The sequence below is a fragment of the Phocoena phocoena genome, chromosome 7, assembly GCF_963924675.1.
Source record: "Phocoena phocoena chromosome 7, mPhoPho1.1, whole genome shotgun sequence".
Lineage (NCBI taxonomy): Eukaryota > Metazoa > Chordata > Mammalia > Artiodactyla > Phocoenidae > Phocoena > Phocoena phocoena.
In genome coordinates this window covers 106,821,685-106,849,043 of record NC_089225.1, presented here as the reverse complement: position 1 = coordinate 106,849,043, position 27,359 = coordinate 106,821,685, and the positions used below count along the sequence as shown (strand labels likewise).

General features: G+C 36.5%; 2 protein-coding genes across 3 annotated transcripts in view; one reads left to right on the top strand and one right to left on the bottom strand.

The window, feature by feature from the left end:
- PSMD1 (proteasome 26S subunit, non-ATPase 1) overlaps nt 1-27,359 on the bottom strand; it is a 105,857-nt gene that overhangs the window by 52,772 nt on the left and 25,726 nt on the right. For both annotated transcript variants that reach the window (XM_065881140.1, XM_065881141.1), the window contains exon 16: nt 26,617-26,681. In XM_065881140.1, the coding sequence (XP_065737212.1) occupies nt 26,617-26,681 (65 nt within the window). The remainder of the gene's footprint in view (nt 1-26,616; nt 26,682-27,359) is intronic.
- Nucleotides 3,014-18,030, top strand: HTR2B (5-hydroxytryptamine receptor 2B). The gene is made up of 3 exons (XM_065880622.1): nt 3,014-3,546; nt 12,523-12,723; nt 17,101-18,030. The coding sequence occupies exons 1-3, from the start codon at nt 3,198-3,200 to the stop codon at nt 17,988-17,990; spliced, it is 1,440 nt and encodes a 479-aa protein (XP_065736694.1). The 5' UTR covers nt 3,014-3,197; the 3' UTR covers nt 17,991-18,030.

Below are 27,359 nucleotides of genomic sequence, written 5' to 3'. Positions count from 1 at the left end.
TGCTGCAACCAAGATCCCGCGTGCTGCAACTAAGACCCTATTCAGCCAAAAATAAAATAAATAAATAAACATTAAAAAAAAAAGAAAGTGAGTGAATGTGGGTGAGAAGGGTCGGCATTGGCACAGTATTATAAAATAATAATGTTTGGTATTTTAATAATATACTCAATGAATATTTTAATAAATTTATCTGTAAACACAAATCAATGAAGGCTTCTTTCATACAAGTCTTTTTTTTTTTTTTTTTTTTTAATTATTTATTTATTTATTTATTTTTGGCTGTGTTGGCTCTTCGTTTCTCTGCGAGGGCTTTCCCTAATTGCGGCAAGTGGGGGCCACTCCTCATCGCAGTGCGCGGGCCTCTCACTATCGTGGCCTCTCCCATTGCAGAGCACAGGCTCCAGACGCGCAGGCTCAGTAATTGTGACTCACGGGGCTAGTTGCTCTGCGGCATGTGGGATCTTCCCAGACCAGGGCTCGAACCCGTGTCCTCTGCATTGGCAGGCGGATTCTTAACCACTGCGCCACCAGGGAAGCCCCCATACAAGTCTTTTCATTAAATATAATGATGCTATTTTCAATCTGACATTACTTGTTTTGCAGATACCTATCTGCCTGCATGAGCACAGGGGTCAAATTGTGGTTCAGAATAAAGCAGTATTTTAAGATATTTTCATAGTCCTGAAGAGAAATTCTGGCACATTAAAATCCATCTGATTGTTCTTGAGGATTATTTTATTCGTTTTCACCCAAAATTCTTAGTAAATATTTTTTCTAAAATATTGAATTTTGAGTTAAAATAAAACAAATATTGAATAAAATCTGAAGTGCTCAGTAGAACTGAAATGAACAAAATATTTTCCAGTAACTTTCACACAAGGTAAGGAATATAATTTTGAAACGGCATAAATGCTGTTGCCAACGTAGAAGTAATTAAATAATTTTAAACTATGAGCAATCTATGATGATCTTTATTTATTTTTTGCCACATGGCATGCGGGCTCTAGTTCCCTGACTAGGGATCGAACACGCGCCCCCCTGCAATGGAAGCACAGAGTCTTAACCACTGGACCGCCAGGGAAGTCCCCTATGATGACCTTTTAAAAGGAAACCTTGAGAATGCTGAAGTTCTAGTACTAAGCTAGTCTTACAGTTTAAGGAAAACTCAGAACAGCTGGTAAGACTTTTACACTAATTTTCTGAAATAAGGCAGAAATATATTTTCATTATATATCACATACTTTCCCCAATGTATCTGTGAAAAAAAAAAAAAAAAAACTGCCAATGAACCAACTCCCAAATCCAGAGGCCATCTTTTTAAAAGCAAGCAATGAAAAAGTCTCTTCTAAAACTTATGTAAGCATGTAGAATTCAAACCTTTCTGTGTTCTTCTATATAAGGTTGTAACCAGAGCAAATTAATTGTGTTCCACAACAAAGGCATAAAAGCTGGATAAGAATCTTGTTTCACTGGTAGAAATTAGAGCTCTGGAAATCACTCTAAGGTTCACTGGGCAGAACCTTCACAGAATTAAAGCTCTAGTATCTCTAGATTGTATCTTATTCTTTCTCAAATGGGAAAAACAGCCTAGGGTTAATCTAAAACAGAACTATGTTAAGCTAAAATGACAGAGTTTATTATAGTCCCCCCAATATTAAAGAGAGCTCTTAAGAATATAACTTGAATAAGGGTCACGAACTGGTTTAACATACTTAACTAGTGATTTTATGAGTTATAATGAATGCTGCTACTCTCTAAAAATGAATGTATCAAAGATGAAATAACCTCCTTGGCACGCTTACAGCTATACAACACATTTGTTTCATTGCTTTCAAGCACCAGTGCTGGAGGCTCAGAATAAGTCAATGGGAGGAGGACTTCAGTCACAGCAGCATCTGGTCTACTGAGCAGATAAGATGACATGCTTGGGAGAGTAAAGAGCAAGCAAGAGGTAAGTATTTAACAAATAAATATAGAGTTGATCTAAAGAGTTTTCTTTTTTACTTTCTTCACAAACTCTGCTACCATAATCTTTTATTTCTATTCAGTGGTTAAAAAAACCAAAATGAAAAATTTACAAATGTTAAAGGGGAGATTTTTAACGTGGGATTTGTAGATTTTATGAATAAATGATTTAATCTTCCTCTCAGCTTCCCCTCCTTCCCTCGGAAACTGGGAAGGTTAAGAAAAAAATTACTACTTCAAACCAAAAAAGAACTGGTTCAAATTTGGCATAAAGCGATAAACATAAAGTGATAAATTTGGAAAATATTTGTTGCAAAAACATGCTTTCTTCGAAAGATGAAATAAGTAAAGACAATTATCTGGATTCTAGTAATAACGTATTTTCTCCCCTTCTTTCAAACTAAAGGAGTTCTAAAATGTTTTACAAAAATGGCATTTATATCAGTATTAAAATAAACCTGCTCAGACAAAACCCAATTACAAATAAGGATTCCTAGCTGGTAAATCATTTATTTATATGTTAGGGGGGCTTGGAGTGTTTCTAGGTAGATGGCCAGTGTGTATGAAAAGTTCTATTCAGAACTATTTGGTGCTCTGATGTTTCTAATCTTCTGTACATATTCTAAAGTAAAGGTAAAAAGACATTCAAGGGTCAGGAAACACCTAGGTTTTTATTATACCACTGAAAAAATTAATATATCTCGTTTCATTAATTGGAGCATACCAGGCATACGTTTATGAGGATTGGCTGCATTGTCACAAATGCACAAGAGACCTATTGAGAAGGGAGGGGCTACTAATAAATTCAACTTTTTAAACTGGGTTTTGAAAATAAAGAAATAAAATAATGCGATTGACATATTTTATATCTAGGGGGAACTCTCTGGCATTCAAATTCAAACTCGACTCCACCACTACAAGAAAAAAAAAAGAGGGAGAGAGAGAAACCAAAAATATAGTCTTTTTTTCACAGCTATCAGTTTCTTTCACTAAGCCTTCTGAAACCGGAACCTCTGCAGAATACTAAACACTCGGGCCTTACCTACAGACATGGACAAATGTATGTATGCTCTCATTTTATAGAATTTGAAATTTTTTTTTTAAGGAAGGAGTCAACTTTGGCCTTGAGTATTTGGCATGGGTACAAAGGCTTAAAAATGCAGATGACCAGCTTAGCTACTGACCATGCTGACCACTGTCTGGAATCGGAAAAAATTAAAGAAAAACCATGAATGGCTCTGTCTTATAGAGTATTCGAACAACGCACAATTCCTGAGCACATTTTGCAGAGCTCATTTGACCATTTAATCTCTTCTAACTGGTCTGGATTACAGACAGAATCGATACCAGACGAAATGAAACAGATTGTTGAGGAACAGGGAAATAAGCTGCACTGGGCAGCTCTTCTGATACTCATGGTGATAATACCCACAATTGGTGGAAACATCCTCGTTATTCTGGCTGTTGCACTGGAGAAGAAGTTACAGCATGCTACCAATTATTTCCTAATGTCCCTGGCAGTGGCTGATTTGCTGGTTGGATTGTTTGTGATGCCGACTGCCCTCTTGACAATAATGTTTGGTAAGTATTTCATTTTGTTCCTGCCATCAAACCACCAAACTATGGTATACTATTAGAGAAATAGATACTCATTTAATCTTTAAATATGGACTTGGACTATTTAAAGGTACAGTGAGTAAACAGTCCCTCCTTTTTCATCATTTTCTATGGTTGATAATCAGTTTTAAAGAGCAAAAAATAATTTCTTGGAAACAATTTCATTACCTCCTCAGCCACCTAACAAAATCATTTAAAAAGTCATCCAAGTTAGCAATATTCATATATTCTGCATACATTACCTAAAAATTATTGTGAAGAACAGACCTATACTTTACCCCATTACTAGTACTTTTTTTTTCTTGATAAAGCAATATCTAGGACACTGCTGTGACCATTAATGTGCTGGGTTAATTATTAATAATAAGGTCTTTGAATCACTAAATTCCAATATAAATCTCTAAACCCCAATTTAAATTGGAATTGTTCTAAAAAGTCTTGTTATATCTCTTTATAGTTTGTGTACTTAAGACTTAAACACAAGTCTTACACATGTGTCTTGTTAACAAAAAACTATGTTTAGTTGCTGAAGGAATGGTCTGGCTCAGAGCATCTCAAGAGATGATCCATCTGTTTAATTTTTATGATTTCTGACCATTTGTGTCCTTGATATATGTTAGAGGAATCAGACCTCTAAGTTACTAAAATAAGGGATCAAAACCTGAGTTATTACAATAATTTAAAATATAATTAGAACTGAAATCTTAGTTATAATATTGATAAAAAAGATAACGATATTAAAATGATATAAGTAGTTTCCTATTCATGCATATCATCTCTAGTTAGAGAATTTGGGTAAACACAAATAATTCTGATGATGAATTAGGAGGGCTCTTAAGAATCAGCATTAAGAGAATATTTAACTTATTTAATGCTTGACATTAATTGATATTCCATTCATTAATTGCTTAAGAAAAAATGATTCTTTGTAGCAGATAGGGCTTCTTGGAATTGCTTATATGGTGAAGATAAAAATATTTCAGGTTATAGAAGTAAAATTTATTAACTAGAATATATATTAGAAGGTGAAGAAAAACTGCCATTCAAACTATTGTATTCAGGTTTAAATGTTACATTTTTATAAGTAAGTACAGAAAGATATCTAAAAGTAAGTACTTGATCCCCCATATATAATCACATGGTGACGGGCTAAAACTTCCCATTCTAAATCAACTCTTATCCAGGCTTTAAATTCTGTGGTAGGACATGCAGTAATGAATAAGGTTTTCTGCTTTAGAAGACTCTCTAATCATTAATACTGCCTGCCTATACCCTCCCTTTTACAAATTTGCAAGCTTTTGAATAATCTAGTGCTACACATCACCATGGAAAATAATTAAGAAATCTTACTCTAAAGGAGAACCTAAACAATCTTAATTCTGAATAAAGTTTAAAAGAAATAAATGAGGATTATGCAGGAACATTTATGCATATATGGTAAAGACTGTATAGGCATTGATTCAAACTCTTATCTCCATGCACACAATAATTTAATGTGTCAAATCACTCTTTAAATTGTGCTTTGCTAGGCGTACAAAAAATATTAAAATGCTCGTCTCATACTACCACAAAATTTAATTGACGTTATGTTGAATAAATGAGATTGAAGTGAATTTTAACTTTAAAATCGATGAGTCCATCAAACATCTATTAGTCTTTGCAAAATACAGTGGTAGATACTTAAATCAACAACTAAACAGTTAAGGAACCTTAAAAGGCAAAGTTTCATGGCATTAAATAAGCTGACAAACAAAACACAAAAGCAGACAACAGTGATAATCCCATGTATTCCACAGGAAAACAGTAGGTATATAGCAGCTGAAAACTAAGTTTATATTTAAATATTTGGGGCCCAAGATATTCTTAGCTATAAGAGTCAGCAGAAAATCCAACATATTTTAACACAAAATATGTAGAATGTCTTCCTATGTCTGAAATAATTATTACATTTTTAACCTCATTTCCTTCTTTCAAATGTAAATTTTTAATTACAAAATAAACTCTTTCATAGACTGAAACACTTCTACTATCAGTAATTAAGCTATATAGAAAGGTTAGTAGATTTTAAAAAATAAACTAACCTGGGAACTTAACCACTATTCAAAATATTACTGAATTAATTCATTATTGAAAACATTATTCTATTTCTATGAGAAAATATATGAGAAAATGCATGTTGCCCTCTAAAAAGCTTCAAAAGGATGCATTCATAAATTGGGAACTGCACATATTATAAATGGGGACCTGACTTCAAATTCTAAGATTTTTTGATAGCCTTTCATGCGTTAACAAATACTAAGACTTTCTAAATTAATGCATTTATAAGGATTTCTATAATCTTAAAACGCAGGAGTAGATTTTGTGTATTTTTCTCTCATTATAGGGATAATCTTCAGAACTTCTGAAGTCTGTACAAACAAAAGTGTCTCTGGCTCTGTAAACATAAACTAATTACCACTATGAATGACATAAGTTATTTTAGTTATCTCACGGAAATTCAACGAAAGTAACACTGAAACTTTATATTCTAATAAAATGTAGTTTTAGAAAAAAAGGAGAGCACTGAAAATTTTAAAGTGGCTTTTACACTGAGACATTTTATTCAACCAATAATTTGTATAATATTTGATTATATATTATTTGAATTTCTTCCAAGATTATTACGACTGGCAGGCAAAACATGGTGTTTCAAATTGTGCTACATCAACTTTTCTGTCACTTCTTCCTCTTTGGGAGCATTGGACTTAACCTTTACTTTCCAGTTTTTTACTGTCTTATCTATAATTCTTAAAAATCATGATCACAAATTAGTAGCTTATAACATAAGGCTTGAAGTTGCCTAGGTTAGAAATACTTGAGTAGGACGCAAAGGAAAACAGAACATCGTATGCCGATATAAAAAAGAAAAATTATTCACAGTTTAAGAACGTCTCTGAACTTTGCCTTCTCTCATGAAATAAATGATTAAAAATGTAAAGGGAGTAAATACAGCATTTGGTCATTCATTGGTCATTAGTGGCTTATTTACAACAAGTTTTAATCCATGTCTCATGATCTGTAAGTTGAAACAGTATCTGTGGTACAGTTGAAAGAGGGTGTATAAAATGGCTGAAAGATGGGGGTTTGAAGCAAGATACCCTAGGCTTTGAATCCTGGTTCTCTTGTATTGGCTTATGCAAGTCACTTAACAACATACCAGAGTTCAATCACCTTGTCTGTAAAATGGTTATGCTACATCTTCCACTGCCAATATCTTGTGAAATTGTCAAGTAGGTCCCAGCACGTTTTAGGCACTAATAATTGGCAAGTACCAGTACAACATGCAAAGGGTTTATATACTTAAATATAAGATTTAGTTTGGATGTGAGTTTCACCAGAGATGAGATAAATGTATAGCAGTAAAAGAAAAACAAATCAGTTATTCATTTATGCAGTGAAATGCTGCTCTACCTAATTCTTAAATGAGGGAGCAAAGCAATTAAAGGCACTTCTTTTCGGAAAGTGGAAATTTTAAAAAACCAAGGAAAAATTTTTATAAGTATTAAATCACTCGAAACGCTTAAAACACTGTATTGGACATCTAACCCCAGGATACCTCATATGCTCAAATGTAACGAAAAAACAAGCATAACAAAAACAAAGCAGAAGCTTTGTAATAAAAATTTAAGCACTGGTCTAGGTCTGTCTTTTCCAGAAGATAAATATAGAAACATAAGAATTTGAGATTAAAAAAACGTGTACTTGAAAACTATGTCCTTTTTGGACATTAGAGCCATTTAGCATTTGTCCTACTCCAATACATTCATGAACTATTTACCCCACGAACATAGTCCTCTTGGGATGGCTTTAAAAATAGTCTTTATATCCTTAAAAGGGAAATCTTTTATGTGCCAGATTCAGAGATTAATGTCAATTACTTTCCAAAACAAAAAAACAAACAAAAAGACATGGCAATGTTTGGCAATGCACATAGGTTACTTATGCTTCTTTGCCACATATATAACATGGTTAAAATTCAACTTTAGTAAAAGGCATACTTTCATGATAAATTTAATTAAAAGTTGAACAGTTAAACATGTTCTCGTGCCCTTTTTTTGAAGTACAGTTTTAAGTTTAATTGGATGCACGCACTCTTGCTACAGCAGGCAGGAAGATAAACATACCAGGTTTTATACTGATGATATGGCTCATTGTTTCTAAGTGGGAGTGTTTTAATGGTTGGGCTAGTTGGCTAGTTTCCGTCAAACAATAATAGTAATAAGAACTAACATTTTGAGTGCTTTCTCTATGCCAGATATTGTTCTAAACACTTTACATGTATTATTGCATTTAATCCTCAAAGCAACTCTATAAAATCAGTATTATTATTATCATCCCCATTTTACAAGAGAGGACATAGGAGTAAGTAAGTGGCAGAGATACAATTTGAACCTAGGAGAACTGATTCTAGAATTTACACTCTTAACCTCTGTTACACTGCTTTCTCAAATGAAATGAGGAACTATATCAACCAAAGCTATAATATTTGGCAAAGACAACATTTATATCTTAAATAACTCGATCTAACAGGAGGGCCATGGAATTTTCTCTAGGGACAAGGCAGAACCCAATATTTTTTTAAGGTTATATTTCATATTAAATGATACAGAATATGTGGGTCTTAACCAATACTTGCATGAATCCTTGAAATGATTGCCAGACATCTTTTCTGAGGAAGATATTAGACATAGGCCTAGGAAGTTACTGAACCTTCCCTGGGAGACAAATAGAAACGTATGTAACTGAACGGCAGTTCTACCACCCCTTATGTATGATGGTACAGCACACAAGTCTTCATTTTAAACAAGATATCTGTGCTACTAATATTTTTAGATAAATAACAAACTGTCCATGATCCAAGACTCATCTAAGACTTGTTTTGCTCCTATAATTATCAATTTGTAATTATTTTAGGCACCCAAAGAAATGCCATTATTCAAACCTTATTGGAAGTAAATTCCTCTTTGAGTTTAATGAAGTGGATAGGGCAACGAGGTGGGAAATGGGATTTGTTTTTGTTTTTGTTTATTTTGCGGTACGCGGGCCTCTCACTGTTGTGGCCTCTCCCGTTGCAGAGCACAGGCTCCGGACGCGCAGGCTCAGCGGCCGTGGCTCACGGGCCCAGCCGCTCCGCGGCATGTGGGATCTTCCCGGACCGGGGCACAAACCCGTGTCCCCTGCATCGGCAGGTGGACTCTCAACCACTGTGCCACCAGGGAAGCCCGGGATTTGTTTTTCAGAGAAATTTTGTGTGCTTTCTTTTTGTGGGACAACAAATACTATATAATTTAAATGTCTTCCCCTTTCTGTATTAGCTTTTATTAAAAAAAAGTCTAATTTAGAGCCCCAGCAGTAATAAATTTAGTTTAAGTACCTGATAACTTATTTCCCTTAGATTCTTTCTTTCTTTTTATGTTCCATTTAAAATAATACATTACATTCTTATGGAAATAAGTTAGACATAATACATTATAACAAATAAATGAATTATAAATCCTTAAATCAAATTAAAACTCCTAATAAAAATAACATATAAGTTTTTGAATAGCTAACCTATCTCACCATACCAAGTTAACCTTTTTCAGTTACTCTGAATAGTAAAAAACTGTTCTGACCTTGAGCCTATCAAATTAATAATATTTAGAATGAAAATATCTGGACTAGAAAAAATCCTTTCATAAACTGAGAATGTCTAGAACTGTTTTTAACTTGTATAAATTATTGTATCACGTGATTTCTACTTTAGGCAATTATTTTAGCTTTGCATAAAAGATACCTATTTAATGCAGTCGTCTGTTACTTTTATACTAGTTTCATAAAAACAGTCTATTCACTAGTATTTCATGAAACTTGGAATCATAAAGGTTAATCAAAAAGATCCATCCCACTTAATTCTAAATCTCAGTCTCTTTCTTTCTTAAAGAAATTTCTCTATCACGTTTCAACATCTCTACTATTATCAATTAAGAAAGCACTCAAGTAATAAAATTTTAATGATCTGCATTAATTTTAATATCCACTATCCACTTTCTGTTCCAAAATTGGAGTTTATAAAATAAATTCATTATGTTGGAAAAGGAGGCTAACAAGGTCTCACAGGCTTAACTAAAACCAGCACTAAAGAGCTTTCCCTCTTAGCTCACAATTAGAAGTATGTGGGTCAGGCGGTTCAATTCCAAAGACATGTACTTTTCATATGAGAATTCTGTTGTGGCTTCCTGCTCACGGCTACTAGATTTATGACTAGAATTTTCCAGACCTTAATTTTAAAAAATATAATCCATAATTAGAATAGCTAAATAGGCAAGTTTAAATTTATTAGCAACCCACTTTGAAAGATGATGGAGATCATGCATTTAAAAAAAGGAAGCCTAAGATATAAGACATTAATTATCTGCCTTTTAAAATCCTTAACTATGATTAACATCTCTGGTTGTAGCTCTAGGCTTGAGTATTTTTCTACTTCCTACTCAGTTCTAAATCTGAACTTCAGGATAGTTGAAGATGAAGCCTCACTTCAAGTAGCTTCCACTGCAAAACTATCTGTCATGTATGATTCTTTCCACTCTAGACCATAAGTTTGCTTAAGCTCAGGTCAAAGAGTACATTGCTGCCTTTGTTCAAGGTCCTTTTCCACTAGTTAACAGGAAAACTGAACACTACGGCTAAGAGGGAGAAAGTCTGATTGATTAGATTCATTCTAAACACAAGTTTCTCTGCCATACTTTATTTCTTTGTTTATTTTGAGCGGTCTTCCATAAGTTTGTTTCTGTGAGGAATTCTGAGTGCCTATCCTACGCCAGCAAACTCAATACACAACCTTTTCAAGAAAGCAGTGCTTCTCAAACACTAATCTGCATACAGATCACCTGGGTATTGCCTTCAACTGCAGTATGATTTAGTACCTAAGGGATGAGGCCCAAGAGCCTGCAGTTCTAACTAGTTCCTAGGTGATGCTGATCCTTGCTGATCTGAAGAGCACACCTTGAGTAGCAAGGCCCTAAAGAACACTTTCAATTAACATTTAAATTTTGATAAATAAATGCTCCCTCTCATATTCAAAGACTTAATTGTACCACAATTTACTCATCCACAAAATCAATGATATAATCTCTAAGGTCTCTTCCAGCTCAATGACTATAATTTATCATCTCTTATCCCCACCCCCAATTCAGTGAAGTAGGAAAAGTCTGATTACAGTAATTTACTTAAAAGTATGAATTACTCCTTCCACCTAATGCTTTAAGTCCTTTTGAAAGAATCTGCTGAGCATGGAACCAAGTACCAAGGAATCATTTATCTTTTTTCAATAAAAAATTCATACTGATTTTGTTTTAAAAAGAAATATTTTAATATTTCTATTAAGCATGCCACATACCAACTCTGGAAACAGAAGGCACCAAACGGTGTGTTTGTCAGCCTTGCTACCTACCTTTTTTTTTTGCTACCTATTTTTTTTTTTTTTTTTGCTACCTACCTTTTTTTGTGAAGTATCCAAATATTTTTCACTGAGATCCCACTTGAGTCTTGAAAAAGACATATTCAAGTCTATCTAAAACCTCTTTCCCTAAATTATGGTCCTTTTTTGATCTGGGATACTAACCGTTCTCCACACCCAGGCTTCCTGAATTTAAACAGTTTACAATTAAAGGGTCTCTTGGTGCTCTGAAATCCTGAGATAGTTATCTTGGTTCCCTCTTCAATTATCTCAATCATTTTATACCTGTCAAAGTCAGATATACTCGCAAAAACCAGGAAAAGAAAAGTAGTTTACATGTCAGTGGACATACAATTAAACCATAAAAAGGGTTTATATAATCTCATACGTATGACATTTGTTCTATACAGGAGGAATTTGCTTTTATGGCAAGTTCTAAAATCTGTGTGTGTTTGTAAAATGGATTCTAACTGAAATACTCTAGGACAAATGCTATAATAAATTTTAGTTGTTTTAAGACTGCAAAATTTAGTAGTGAGTATATGTATAATGCATAATGTATCACATTCATATATGTATGAATACTCGTCTAAGTAAATTTATTGGAAAACTATCATACCCCAAACCTGAAATTTTTTTAAAAAGTTAATATTTCTAAAGTGTTTCAGACTGTATGAGGTATAGAATAAATGCTTTTTAAATAAAAATTTGTTAAATAAAGTACTATGCTTAATAATGAGATTTTCTTTTTAAACCCAAGTCTGTACTGTTTATTACACTCCTTGCTTGGAGTGAAGGATGGACTATATTGGAAGGGTAACAACCCATTTTTCTTTGGAATAATCTGAAGCCATTCCTTTTGCAAACTTTATTTAAGAACTATTTCTGTCAAAAGGAAAACTCAAGTCATTCCACTTAATTATTTCACCAAATTAGAGTTTGCTATAAACAAGGATCATACTGCTAGTTAATGCTAGAAGTGAGCCCAAATCCCAGGCCTCACTGAGACTGCCATGCTAATATTCTTTTTGCCACATTATATTGCTTCCTCTATTTGGTAAATTTTTTTTTTTTAAATACAATAGCAGTTTAAAAATAAATTTTATCTGAATAGTAAGGTTAAGTTCCAGTTGCAACACTGTATACATTTTTAAAAGATCACAAAAGGAATACACAAAAGAGCAAAGGTCAAAATAATGCTAAAAATGCTAAACTGATTTAGGAAAAGAGCTGTAATTATTATACAAAACAGAAAATGTATTTAAAGGGTACCATCTACAGAATGTATTTAATATTACTGACTCCATTATCTGAAGTCAAACATTACCTTGGAGCTTAAGTTGTAAAATTTCAGATGAATACAGAAAAAGGTTAAAAATATGTATCACTTAAAAAAGAAACTGCAGATTAAAGGTTGCCATTTTGAGGAGAATATGTTTTTGTTTTGTTTTTCTTTCTTTCAGAGGCTATGTGGCCCCTCCCACTCGTTCTATGCCCTGCCTGGTTATTTCTTGACGTTCTTTTTTCTACTGCATCCATCATGCATCTCTGCGCCATTTCAGTGGATCGTTACATAGCCATCAAAAAGCCAATCCAGGCCAATCAATATAACTCACGAGCTACAGCATTCATCAAGATTACAGTGGTGTGGTTAATTTCAATAGGTATGTGGGGAATGTCAGGGTGTGGGGTGGTGTATATAGGCTTTGGTTCCATTTGGCTAGGAGATTACCAGGCCTGGTAGACACTGTTACACCAATACAAGCTCCTTACAACATTACATTCATCATATAGCCTCTAAAGCACACTATCAGCAAAAAGTGTGAAAAAGAAGAAAAGTTCAAGGCTTGATTTTGACATGCAGGAAGACTAAAGCTGAAAACAGCTTTCATATTTGTCAATCGATCATTAAGGTCTGGGTAGCATGCAGAATCTTGAAATTTTATTAAAGTAACAACAATTTAAAAAAATGAAATGCATCTTAAATCACACCTAAGAAGATAAATAGGAAAAGAGGAAAAAAAAACAAAAACAAAAAGAACCCAAACTTTTTGCACGCAGGTATCAGAGTTCATATATTCACCTTGGAAACCAATATGTACGCAGACTAAAGGCATTACTGTCTAAGTGTTTTGAACATGTTTAATTACAAGTTTTAAGAGATACACAAACGATGTTCAGAGAGAATTTTTGGGAGAAACTGTATTTCTTCTAAACTGTTTTTATGCCCCTGTGCCCATGTTTAATACTCAAAGATAGCTGCTATATTAGAGTATCTTAGCATGAAGTACAGCATAAATGATAACTCAAATCTTTTAAGTAAGTTAGTATCAGAAAAACAAACAGATTCACAATGGTTACTATGATCATTAACAGTTTGCCAGCAGATTCACTTTCTCCTAGTAAGGAAAAATTCAAAGAAGAAAAAAAATCAAGAGAGACCTGAAAATGCTAAAAGGAAAGCAAGAAAAAGATGTGACCTCTCTCCCTAATCAGAAAAAAGAACGCTGGGGGAAAAATCAAGAAAGCAAGACATTGAAAATGACCTTTATATTCCCGGAATAAAGATACCAAGGCCAAATCTCTTTTGAAAAATTTGGAGGTAAAACTAAGGACTGTTACTAGTCTGGCTTGGGAGGAAATTAGGGTCAAGGAAAACTCTATTCAGAATGGAGGTATCTGCAAGTAGAGAGAAAAGGCTAGCTTTGGGGACAGAGGCTGATTGATAGAAGAGGCCCCTAAAAAAGAAGCTACGGAAAAGGCATGGATGGGTGACAACTGCCAAAATTTAGAGTGGAGAGAAGGAAAACTAAAGTAGTTCATGTCAAACAACCCATACCTTTTTGGTAAGCTCAGTGTGATAAGGGAGAAGGAAAGGGAAACAGTGTGTGTTGGGGTAGGCTGGAGGCGGAGGTGGGGTGGGGTGGGGAGACAATAGGGCAAAGGTAGAGGGAAAATAGGAGAAATGGCTCCTTAAGAGAATTAAAACATTGAAACTGAAATATAATCAAGCCAATAAACAGCCTGTTGGTACCTCAATCAAGGCTGGATGACCTGAATTTATAAATTGATCAAATTTATAGAGTACCTATGATATGTTAGGTACTAAGAATACAAAGATAAATACGAAAAAGAATCTTTGCATTCAGGAAGATGGACTAATACTAAGTGATATGTATACAGGAAGAAAAGAATAAAAAGATGAACCCAAATTTACAGCTTAGAAGGATCTTACAAATCTACTTTTTCCTTTTACAGATGAGAAAAGAAACCTAGAGGTTTTAAACAGTTGGCTTAAAGACTTAACAGCTTTTTAGCACAAAGGCCAAGATCAATGCCATTTTCATTTCATCACACTTTGTGTTGTAGGACCAATGACAATTTAGCGACTTTGTAAAAGAAAAGGCAAATAATGAGGTTAGTTCAGTTTTTAAATTCTACAAAGTGCTAAAAAAAAAAAAAAAGAGCTCACTTTCTTCTTCTGAATTTACAGTTATCCTAGGTAACATCTGACAACAGTAAGGCAAAAGGAGAATAAGAGGGTAAGGTATAAAAAATACTAGTGAAAACTTAAATGTCATTGACCAACAAGCTGGTTGGGAAGGTAACCTGAGCCTTGATGGGAGTTAGTGGAATGTGAAAAAAGAGAAGGAAGGATGCACTAGATCTCAAGATAACTGTAAAGAGAAGTAATGAAGAGTAGCAGGACAAGAAAGGGAAATATCAGAGTTCATGATTTTCGATATGGGCCAGTTTTTTCTTTTTTAAATTTATTTATTTTTGGCTGTGTTGGGTCTTTGTTGCTGCGCACGGGCTTTCTCTAGTTGAGGTGAGTGGAGGCTGCTCTTCGTTGTGGCGTGCAGACTTCTCATGCAGTGGCTTTTCTTGTTGTGGAGCATCTAGGCACACAAGCTTCAGTAGTTGTGGCATGTGGGCTCAGTAGTTATGGCTCATGGGCTCTAGAGCACAGGCTCAGTAGTTGTGGTGCACGGGCCTAGCTGCTTCACGGCATGTGGGACCTTCCTGGACCAGGGCTCGACCCCGTGTCCCCCGCCCTGGCAGGCAGATTCTTAACCACTGCGGCACTAGGGAAGTCCCTATGGGGTAGTTTTAAGTGGACTTATGGATGGATGGCTTCAGGAGTGCACTGGAGTTGAAGAGTTCAAGAAATATAAAATTAGGTGTCAGAAGAGTAATAAATGGGATGAAGTCATGGAAGATGATAGCAAGGTTAACAGTGGTTAGAAAACTATAGCAAGGGGCCGAAACCATTAAGGAAGACAGACATATATCCTGGAGGTTGGTAGATGATCTGGATGGAGAATAGAGTGGTATAAGTAGCTTAAATAGACTTTAAAAGGGAAGTGCTTTGGGGTGGGGAAAGAACAGTGTAATGATTACCTGGAAGTAACAGGGTAGAGGTGGGGCCAGCCAAGTTTTTCTATAAAGGGCAAGACAGTAAATATTTTGGTCTTACAGATGCTATATGGTTCTGTCAGAACTACTCAACTCTGCAGCAGAACAAAAGCAGCCACATATAATACATTAACAAATGGGTATGGCTCTGTTCCAATAAAGTTTTATTTAAAAAACAGAAGGCAGGCCAGATTTGGCCCTTGGGCTATAGTTTGCTGACCCCTAGTGTAGAAAAGAAAGTATACAGAATCCTCTTTCTGGTGTTATACCTGAGGAAAAGCAGAAAAAGCAGTGGCCTCCATTAGAAAGGGTTTGAGGAATATATTCTTGTCAAGGTCTCTTTGCTACCATAAAAAGGCTATGCAGGTGATAGGAGTACTTTTAGATTCATAAAAGTGAATTCTTTCATGATACTTCCTAGAGTTGTCTAAAGATCAATTAATTCAGACTTATTTTAAAGTATTTGCTGTTTCAAAGGGAAAGGATTAGGGTTAACCCTTGTGCTATCTTGCTAATAAGCTACTTCACTAATAAACAAGGTCATATTTAAATACCTACTTCATGGTATTTAAAGTATAATAAAATTAGCATGAGGTACATTTCTTTCATTTTTATTAGAGGAACTTTAATCTTGAAAATAAATTTCATGGCTTCCTTGGTGGCGCAGTGGTTAAGAATCCGCCTGTCAATACAGGGGACTCAGGTTCGAGCCCTGGTCAGGGAAGATCCCACATGACGCAGAGCAACTAAGCCCGTGTGCCACAACTACTGAGCCTGCACTCTAGAACCCGCAAGCCACAACTACTGGGCCCAAGTGTTACAACTACTGAAGCTCGCATGCTTAGAGCCCATGCTCTGCAACAAGAGAAGCCACTGCAATGAGAAGCCCGTGCACCACAATGAAGAGTAGCCCCTGCTCACTGCAACTAGAGAAAGCCCACATGCAGCAACAAAGACCCAACACAGCCAAAAATAAATAAATAAATATTTTTTAAAAAGCAAGTAAATTTCATGATCCACTCGCTCTCAAATTATTAAGTAGCATTTGAAAAAAAAAAAAACAATAAACCCTGAGTTTTCCCTAAGAAGTCAGAAAGAAAAGGTTAAAAGACATTCACAAATATCAAAAGATAAAACTGTCTGTTAAACGAAACTGTGTAACCTCAAAGATTATAAAATAGGTATCTACTCAGAATTAAGATATTGCATGAATGTATTCTTAAGTCTCTTTAGCTCAGCTACACTGGATATTAAGATAAAAGCAGCTTCTCTTCTGAATTCTTTTCCTTAACTTGGAATAGATCAACAAACAAAAATAGATAATGAGAAATGGAGAATAAATGAAGACATTCTCTACTATTTCATGCATACACTATGGTTTTAGGGAAGCTTTAATTACAAAACTGAAACCACTAACCAATCTCTTTAAAAACAGCAGGTTTGCTTACTTAGGTTCTATTTGTCAAATCTTCCATTGATTTATTGCTTGACAGATTCTGCATTGTGGGTACCAGGAATTACAATACACTAATAGGGTAAAGTCAGTAAGATAAACTTTAAAAGGACCTAATCTAAGAGTCAAAGGTCATAAAATAACTCAATTTATCTTGTTTCTTCTTCCTTAGGCATTGCCATTCCAATCCCTATTAAAGGTATAGACACTGATGTGGGTAACCCAAACAACATCACTTGTGGGCTGACAAAGGATCGTTTTGGCAATTTCATGCTCTTTGGCTCACTGGCTTCCTTCTTTACACCTCTGGCGATCATGATTGTCACCTACTTTCTCACTATCCATGCTTTACAGAAGAAAGCTTACTTGGTCAAAAACAAGCCACCTCAACGCCTAATGTGGTTGACTGTGTCCACAGTTTTCCAAAGGGATGAAACACCTTGCTCAACACCAGAAAAAGTGGCAATGCTGGACGGTTCTCACAAGGACAAAACCCTGCCTAATGCAAGTGATAACATACTTATGCGAAGAACGTCCACAGTAGGAAAAAAGTCAGTGCATACCATTTCCAATGAACAGAGAGCCTCAAAGGTTCTAGGGATTGTGTTTTTCCTCTTTTTGCTTATGTGGTGCCCCTTTTTTATTACAAATATAACTTTAGTTTTATGTGATTCCTGCAACCAGACTACTCTCAAAATGCTCCTGGAGATATTTGTGTGGATAGGCTATGTTTCCTCAGGGGTGAATCCTCTGGTCTACACCCTCTTCAACAAGACATTTCGGGATGCATTTGGCCGGTACATCACCTGCAATTACTGGGCCATAAAATCAATAAAAACTCTCAGAAAATGCTCCGGTAATGTGTACTTCCAGAATCCAATGGCAGAGAACTCTAAATATTTTATGAAACATAGAATGCGAAATGGCATTAATCCTGCCATGTACCAGAGTCCAATGAGGCTCCGAAGTTCAACCATTCAGTTTTCATCAATCATTTTACTAGATACACTTCTCACCGAAAATGAAGGTGACAAAACTGAAGAGCAAATCAGTTATGTATAGAGTAATGGCACAGTTTTTATGTAACTAATATAATGATGAGAAAGATAAAGAAAATATAAATATACCAAGAATTACATAAAGAAGAACTTTATATCATGTATCAAAAATCATCTCTTTAAATTAAGAATTATGTATTAAGATTACCCAATTTTATTAGGGCAAAATTATTCTAACAAAAAAAATCATTTTTGTATAGTTGCAAATTAAAACAATCCAGCACACTAGTTAAATGCTAAGATAGTCAAATGAAATAAAATTAAATAAATCAATAAACTTCTGGCTTACAAAAAAACAATGTCACCATAAGAATTTATTTAGTTCCTAATTGTATGCAAAGCTATGCTAAGAATGAAATAAACAAAACAAGTATTAACCTTGTCTTCAAGGCGTTAAAGACATAAGGCATAACACAAAACAACAGTGATAGGAACAGAGGACTAAAAATAAGTGCATAAAATAATGATCACATCTGAAGGTAAGCTGAGATTGCCATTCACAGTCTGGCTTAGTTAAATGTAGTCACAATTTTGCACTGATCAGGAAACTGTCTTGATGGAAGGGGTAGGGAGAGTAGCTGGATATCACACAAAGTGACACGGTCTTAGAACTAGAGCTGTTTGTTAGATGGCTCACACCAGGCATCTACTCAGCAGAGGTGGGTCTACCGGAGGAGGAGGAGAAAGCAAATGAAACCAGTCTTGGGTACCTAAACCTCATTATGTTTCTCAAAGAGCCTGTGCATTATGTTTCTCAAAGAGCATGCAATAAGGCATGGGACCTTATTAATCCAGGAACCTAAATTTTAATGATCTTATAAATGAGATCATGGCTGCCTAAGCTTCCCCAAAGACTTGGTTGAACTTCTGGTACAAAATTTTTATTCATCCTTTTGTTACTTTACTTTGCGCTACTAGACCTGGAATAAATCCAATCTATGCCGTTTACTAACTGATTGAATTTACAAAAAATACTTAATTTCTCAGTCTCCTCATCTACGTTTCATAGGGTTCTTATGAGAATGAGTTCATGTGGGTACTCTGTAAATGGAAGCCAATTCTATTTACTTTTGATATTTTAATTTTTTTTTTTTTTTTGCGGTACGTGGGCCTCTCACCGTTGTGGCCTCCCCCGCCGCAGAGCACAGGCTCTGGACGCGCAGGCCCAGTGGCCATGGCCCATGGGCGCAGCCGCTCCACGGCATGTGGGATACCCCGGACCGGGGCACGAACCCGCGTCCCCTGCATCGGCAGGCGGACCCCCAACCACTGTGCCACCAGGGAAGCCCCGGTATTTTAATTTTTTAATTATTTTGTTTATTTTTGGCGGCGTTGGGTCTTCACTGCTGTGCGCGGGTTCTCTCTAGTTGCGGCAAGTGGGGGCTACTCCTCATCGCGGTCCGCAGGCTTCTCACTGCAGTGGCTTCTCTTGTTGCGGAGCACGGGCTCTAGGCATGCGGGCTTCAGTAGTTGTGGCATATGGGCTCAGTAGTTGTGTCTTGTAGGCTCCAGAGCACAGGCTCAGTAGTTGTGGTGCATGGGCTTAGTTGCTCCATGGCATGTGGGATCTTTCTGGACCAGGGCTTGAACCCGTGTCCCCTGCATTGGCAGGCGGATTCTTAACCACTGTGCCACCCGGGAAGCCCTTGATATTTTATTTTTATGCTACTCACATAAATGGTGAATAAATTTAGGCTGAGGGAATCTGCAGTGAAGACAGCCCACATCTTAGCCTTTCCTTTTCAGGCTGACCCATTCTTATGCCTCAACCAATTGCTCCATCCTTGCTCCCTTCCAGGCAACACAGTTTAAGAAAATTATCACAAGAAATATGCTGGCTATGGAGAAGCTCACTCAGCATAAGAAAACCAGGTACATAAAATTCAAATTGCAGAATCCTTTCCTAGAACATGGTTCTATTACAGATCTTATGGGCTCTACGTCATCTGCCAGAAAGAGTATACCTTACAAATTTAACTCCTAAATCACTAAAACTTTAGGCATTTTTGCGACAACTCTTTTTTCAGCAGTGTTAAAGGTGGGTCACCTCCGAATGAAAGGATGCTTAACGTCACTAATCATTAGAGAAATGCAAATCAAAACTACAGTGGGGTATCACCTCACACTGGTCAGAATGGCCATCATCAAAAAATCTACAAACAGTAAATGCTGGAGAGGGTGTGGAGAAAAGGGAACCCTCGTGCACCGTTGGTGAGAATGTAAGTTGATACAGCCACTATGGAGAACAGTATGAAGGTTCCTTAAAAAACTAAAAGTAGAATTACCATACTGCCCAGCAATCCGACTACTGGGCATATACCCTGAGAAAACTGTAATTCAAAAGGAGTCATGTACCACAATGTTCATTGCAGCTCTATTTACAATAGCCAAGACATGGAAGCAACCTAAGTGTCCATCGACAGATGAATGGGTAAAGAAGATGTGGTACATATATACAATGGAATATTACTCAGCCATAAAAAGAAACAAAACTGAGTTATTTGTAGTGAGGTGAATGGACCTAGAGACTGTCATACAGAGTGAAGTAAGTCAGAAAGAGAAAAACAAATACCATATGCTAATACATATATATGGAATCTAAAAAAAAAATGGCTCTGAAGAACCTAGGGGCAGGACAGGAATAAAGACGCAGACATAGAGAATGGACTTGAGGACACAGGAAGGGGGAAGGGTAAGCTGGGATGAAGTGAGAGAGTGGCATGGACATATATACACTACCAAATGTAAAATAGATAGCTAGTGGGAAGCAGCCACACAGCACAGGGAGATCAGCTCGGTGCTTTGTGTCCACCTAGAGGGGTGGGATAGGGAGGGTGGGAGGGAGACACAAGAGGGAGGAGATATGGGGATATAGGTATATGTATAGCTGATTCACTTTTTTATACAGCAGAGACTAACACAGCACTGTAAAGCAATTATACTCCAATAAAGATGTTAAAAAAAAAAAAGGGATGGGTTATCTCGAATAAGAGGCAAAATAATTTACATTCCTTAAAAAAAAAAAAAAGTCATTCTTATCTATTTTGGTTCCAGTCTCTAATATGAAGTGTTTGGCGTATGTTAAGACTTACATTCTTGCCAGGTCAGAGATTAAGTTTTCAGATATCACTCCAACAGTATTCCAAACTGTGTCTTAGGTATCTGATGGCATATAAAATTGTTTCAGAAAATTTAAATACTAGAGATGGCAATCTCACTGGCAAAGCTCTATCCCTAGACAATCTAGATTAGAAGGAATATCTTCCCACATGCTCTATACTGACTTCAAATTTGTGTATGTGCTTAAACATATGCACACCCACAGAATTAACGATAAGACCTTTAAGCTGTTCAGCTTCAATTCCTGAAAAAAAATTCCTTGCTTACAGTTAGCTGAGAGCTAGTTGAGATCATTCTAGTATTTCCAGAAGGTTCTAGAAAAAGAAATACAACTCCAATATAAACTATTCCTGAAAAAGTACCACAGAGCACAAAATTTTTAGCATTTTGATACATAACTGATATTTCTATTCTAAAACATTTTAAGGAAATCTATATTTAAAAGCAAATCTCGAAGTTAACCACCACTATGGCAACAAAGGGACTCTCTTTAATAGTCCTACCTTCAAAGAAAAGGAATAGATTGTACCTATTTAGAAGAATAATTTTGAAAAAAATTTTTTTCACTCTACTCCGTATTTATTTATTTATTTCTTGCGGTACGCGCGCCTCTCACTGTTGTGGTCTCTCCCACTGCAGAGCACAGGCTCCGGAAGCGCAGGCTCAGTGGCCATGGCTCATGGGCCCAGCCGCTCCGTGGCATGTGGGATCTTCCCGGACCGGGGCACGAACCCGTGTCCCCTGCATCGGCAGGCGGACTCTCAACCACTGCGCCACCAGAGAAGCCCCATTATTATTGTTAATTGAATGCGAGGGGAAAACAAAGATGCAGATAGAAGGAAGAATTAAAAAAACAAAACTAAAGGAAGTTACAGCATCCAAACACTGAGGCAGAAACAGAAAACAGCACACAGAGAATATGTATCAAATTGATACAGAATTGTGAATGGAGATATTGTAAAGATAATTTACAGATTTGGTGGTAACTATTCGATTGCTAGGGTTCCTTCAAATGCTAAGGATCTATGATGATGCAACATATTTCTATTCAAGAAACCATTTTTTGTGGTCTAAAAAGTATCTGCACCAAGAATCTCCCACTGATCTTGAGAGATCCATCCATATCTGCAAGTAAATTAATGTATAAACTGAGAAATATTTAGTGTTATATTGTAAGCTTAAGTCATAGCAAAGATGATCACGGATATCAAAGATTATCTAATTTTTTTTTTTTTTTTTGCGGTATGTGGGCCTCTCACTGTTGTAGCCTCTCCCGTTGTGGAGCACAAGCTCCGGACGCGCAGGCTCAGTGGCCACGGCTCACGGGCCCAGCCGCTCCGCGGCATGTGGGATCTTCCCGGACTGGGGCACAAACCCGTGTCCCCTGCATCGGCAGGCGGACTCTCAACCACTGTGCCACCAGGGAAGCCCTATCTAATTTTAAGAAAGGCCTATATCAGGTCATCACCTTGTTCACCATTATAGCAACTTAATTTTAACAAGTATATAAAAACTAATACTTCTATTAGCCTCTTTCTTCATTTTCCTTTCCAATGTGAAGATGAAATAATTCAGATTCTGTTCAATTCCAACTGAGTTTTCAGTCAATGCCAAGCACAGTACTGTACAGAGTTGTGACAATAAATCTGCTGACTAGACTATTAACAATGGACCCACGAATCACCTATCTACTGGATTAAAAATACACTAGGTTCATTTCAACTTGGCAAGAATGTTTTTCAATTTAATTTTCTATTTTTATCACACAGATTATGAACATATAACCCACAAATACCAGTAGAAAGAAACAGTGAAAACACTACAACTCCCTGGACTATCCTAAGAATAAAGGAGATAATATACATGAAATTCTTTTTTTTTTTTGCAGTACGCGGGCCTCTCACTGTTGTGGCCTCTCCCGTTGCAGAGCACAGGCTCCAGACGCGCAGGCTCAGCGGCCACGGCATGTGGGATCTTCCCGGACCGGGGCATGAACCCGTGTCCCCTGCATCAGCAGGCGGACTCTCAACCACTGCGCCACCAGGGAAGCCCTACACATGAAAATTTTTAGTTTCCTACAAAGACAATTTCACCTTAGTTGCTGAAGTACAAATATGTGTTTACTGATATGTTTTCAGTATTTGTGTCCAATAAGTACACTTTAAAAGAAGTTTTAAAAATTAAGAAGAAATAAATCCTTAAAACACAATTCAAGGGGCCCAAATGTCTGTGGTTATTTTAAAAGTGACATTTAAAAGGGAAGAAATGATAAAATGGAGCACACTAAGAAAGCAACCGATGACACATCAGAAAACATTTACTAATTCTTAGGATACAGTACAGAAACTTTCCAAATATTAAACTTAATAAGGAAATTTGAGAATAAAAACGTTCTATCACAGCCACTCAGAAAGAAGGTGCTCTGAAGGAAAGGCACGGTAGAGAAAGCATTGGTCTATCCTGAGACTTGTTTTGAATTTCTGTTCTACCATTCAGCTCTATGACAACAGGAAGTTTTGTTAACAATTTTGGAATTCAATTTTCTTCTCTTCAAAAAAAATGGGGGGCTTCCCTTGGTGGCGCAGTGGTTGAGAGTCCGCCTGCCGATGCAGGGGACACGGGTTCGTGCCCCGGTACGGGAAGATCCCACGTGCCGCGGAGTGGCTGGGCCCGTGAGCCATGGCCGCTGAGCCTGCGCGTCCGGAGCCTGTGCTCCGCAATGGGCGAAGCCACAGCGGTGAGAGGCCTGTGTACCGCAAAAAAAAAAAAAAAAAAAATGGGAATACTGTTTTATTTCTAAGGTTTTTTTCACCTTTAAAAGTTATCACTCCAAGGCTTCCCTGGTGGTGCAGTGGTTGAGAGTCCGCCTGCTGATGCAGGGGACACGGGTTCGTGCCCCGGTCCGGGAAGATCCCACATGTTGCGGAGCGGCTGGACCCGTGAGCCGTGGCCGCTGAGCCTGCGCGTCCAGAGTCTGTGCTCCGCAATGGGAGAGGCCACAACAGTGAGAGGCCCGCATACCGCAAAAAAAAAAAAAACAAAAAAAAAAAACCAAATCACTCCAGGGAATTGACAACAATCTAAAATTAGAGAACTTGGTTTTAACTGCAACTCCTTAGACAAGCTGATAACATTTAATTTTCTTCATCCATGAAGTTTTAGACAAAGTTACCTGTAAAGTCTTTTCCAGTTTCTACCTCTTATAAGAATCATATTATGAAGAAAAAAGAAAACAACAGCAACAGAACTCTGAATGGTCCCTTAGAAATAATGAGCACAAAAACAACTCATTAGCTGGATCTGAGTATCCTAGGTAGTAGAGATCTTAGCAAAGCCTAAAAGCAGCTCATGGAAGACATCTGCTGCTGAAACTGGGAACTGAGCACATGTGTAAGCTACAGTAAACACAAGGGCAGAAATGAATTTTGATAATTAGAGAGCAAAGCACTGTCAGGTTAAAAATGGAAGAAAAACAGTTTTCAGGAAAGCTCAACTTCCTGTGTGGCAGAATACACACACTAGGTGACTGATTTATATGATATAAAATATAAAGTGACTAACAGGAACAGTTAGTAGCCGACAATGAATAGATAAAACAAAGGAAGAGACCATGATGAGCAGGATTCTTTATACAGGCCAATAGTTACTAAGGGCACACCTAGAAGAATATATTTTCCATATACAAATCACCTAGGTTTCCAATAAGAATTTAAAAAAAAACCTCCCCGAATAGCAATAATAAAACCATTTGTTTTTGGTTTTCAATTGTGTCTAAACTCTAGAACAAAATTAAGGAAAGGTTAGCATCACAGGTTGGCTAGAACGATATGCCAAAGATGACAGGAAGGAAACAGAACTATTCAACTTCTATTCTGCTTCCATCTTTTGTTTCAGGAGAATGCTTTTTAGACCAGAAAGATAGAAAGTAATGTTGTTAAGACTGATCAAAATGCAAAACAGGTGAAGAGACTGGGTGCCTTAAATGAGTTCAAGTCTCTAAGCTAAATGAATCACTTCCCTGAAACAGAACTTGTGAATATAATTGTAGAACCACTGTTGACAAATCTGAGCAAAAACAGAAAATGGCAAAGATACAAAAGGACTGTACGTGGCTAAATATTCCAGTGTTCAAAAAGAGACAGGACTCAAGAAATTTAAACTATGGAGCCTGCTGTAGATCTTTTGAAAAAATGTGGATGGCTTAACACAAATAGGTTTTATCAGATCTCAGAAAAGGAATCAATGAACACGTGATACTTCTATGAATTTACTAAAAACAATAATAACCAATTAACCACATAATCTGTTTTAGAGGTACCAGACTAGTAGATCTGTATAAATACTATGACTTTAGGATTTAGTGAAAGTTCTCTAGTCTCTCTGTGAACAAGTTAGACAAATGAGGTTAGAGGTAATACAGTAAAGATTAGTATTTTTTTGAACAACCTCATTCAACAAAACTGACTGGTGTAAGGAGAAACCTATTAACATGCTATATGGATGTGTGCTTTGCTGTTTTATTCAACATTTTTATCCACAATAGGAAAAAAATATTTAGTGCCTGCAGTAAATGGTTAATTTCCTATCTTGCATCTTAGAGAAGGTCCTCTAACCAGTTCACAGTGGATGTTGAGTAAATATTCGTTGGAGAAAAAATATATACAATCTATACCAAAGATGAAAAGTACATGAAACTCATCTTACATGCACCTTCAGAACTTATTTTACTGTGTAATTTCACCACAAGTAAACTCTAATAAGCAGTGCCCAAAAACGAGCTGAAAGGAATACTTTTTATTTTCCTATGTTGCATTTTAAGATAAAGTACCTTAGCGAAAAGAAACAGTGTACATGAAATTGGAGAGAAGAACTACTGTAAGAAGTACTACTTCATCTACCACAACTATCGCAACTGCCACTACTCATACACACTTGAATAGCACTTACTAGTGCCAGATACAGTTCGAAGGGCTTTAGACATATTAATTCACTTAACTGTCAAAAAACAGTCTTAGGTACTATTACTATACCCTTAGGAATTCGAAGTTCAAAGACGCTAAGTAACAAGCCCAAAGTCACTCAGCTAGTAAGTGACAGGGCCAAGATTCAATCCTGGCAGATTGGTTTCAGAGTGTGTCCTCTAAATCACAACCATACTATAATGCCAAGGGCATCTCCAAATCTGCACATTTTCCACTCCTTTGCATTTAAACAAAACCTAATACCTTTCACTCTCATTAAAGAGCTTCAAGAACTCTACAAGTCTGTGTGAGAGATAGCATCCCTTTTGAATTACCAATATACATGGGAAGAGGACTACTGCTTCTCAAAGAGCATCTCAGACTCTCAAAACATACTGGCTTCTTTTTCAGAGGAACAGTACTACCTTTAATGTTATATGGTCCTCACTCTGAACCTAGACATACTTCCTCAGATATTTAGTTTCTGTTTAATTACTAACTACAAATAGAAATGGAATATAAATAGAATCAGAAGTTAGAAATTATTACCTGAAGAGAATGAACCCAAGTGATTCTACTGCTGCCCTCCTGACATCGTCATTAACATCACTTACCTAGGAAAAAATTTAAAGGATAATTACATTATACTACATGCAGCCTATTACTACATTCTTTACATTACTAGAATAAACTGATATGAGAGGCCCACATCATTTAAATGTAAACTAGATCTCATTAGCATATTACCGAAACCACCTCCCTAATCCACGGTTTCACTTTCAGCAGTTTCAGTTACCCACAGTCAACTGTGGTCTGAATATTAAATGGAAAATTCCAGAAATAAACAATTCATAAGTTTTAAATTGCATGTCATTCTGAGTATTCTAATGAAATCTCACACCATCCCACTCTGTCCCGCCTGGGATGTAAATCATCCCTTTGTTCGGTGTATCTCAGTTGTATATGCTATCCACACACTAGTCACACAGTAGCTCTCTCAGTTATCAGATCGATGAGGTATTGCAGTGCTTATATTCAAATAATCTTTATTTTACCTAATAATGGCCCCAAAGCACAGGAGTAGTGATGCTGCAATTCAGGTATTCTCTTACTGTGCCTAATTCATAAGTTAAACTTTATTACAGTTAAACTTTATTACATATGTATGTATGTATATGAAAAAACACAGTATATGTACTAGCCGTGGTTTCAGGCATCCCCTGGGCGTCTTGGAACATATACCCCGTGGGTAAGGGCGGGGACTACTGTATTCCTCTATTAGAATGTCTTAC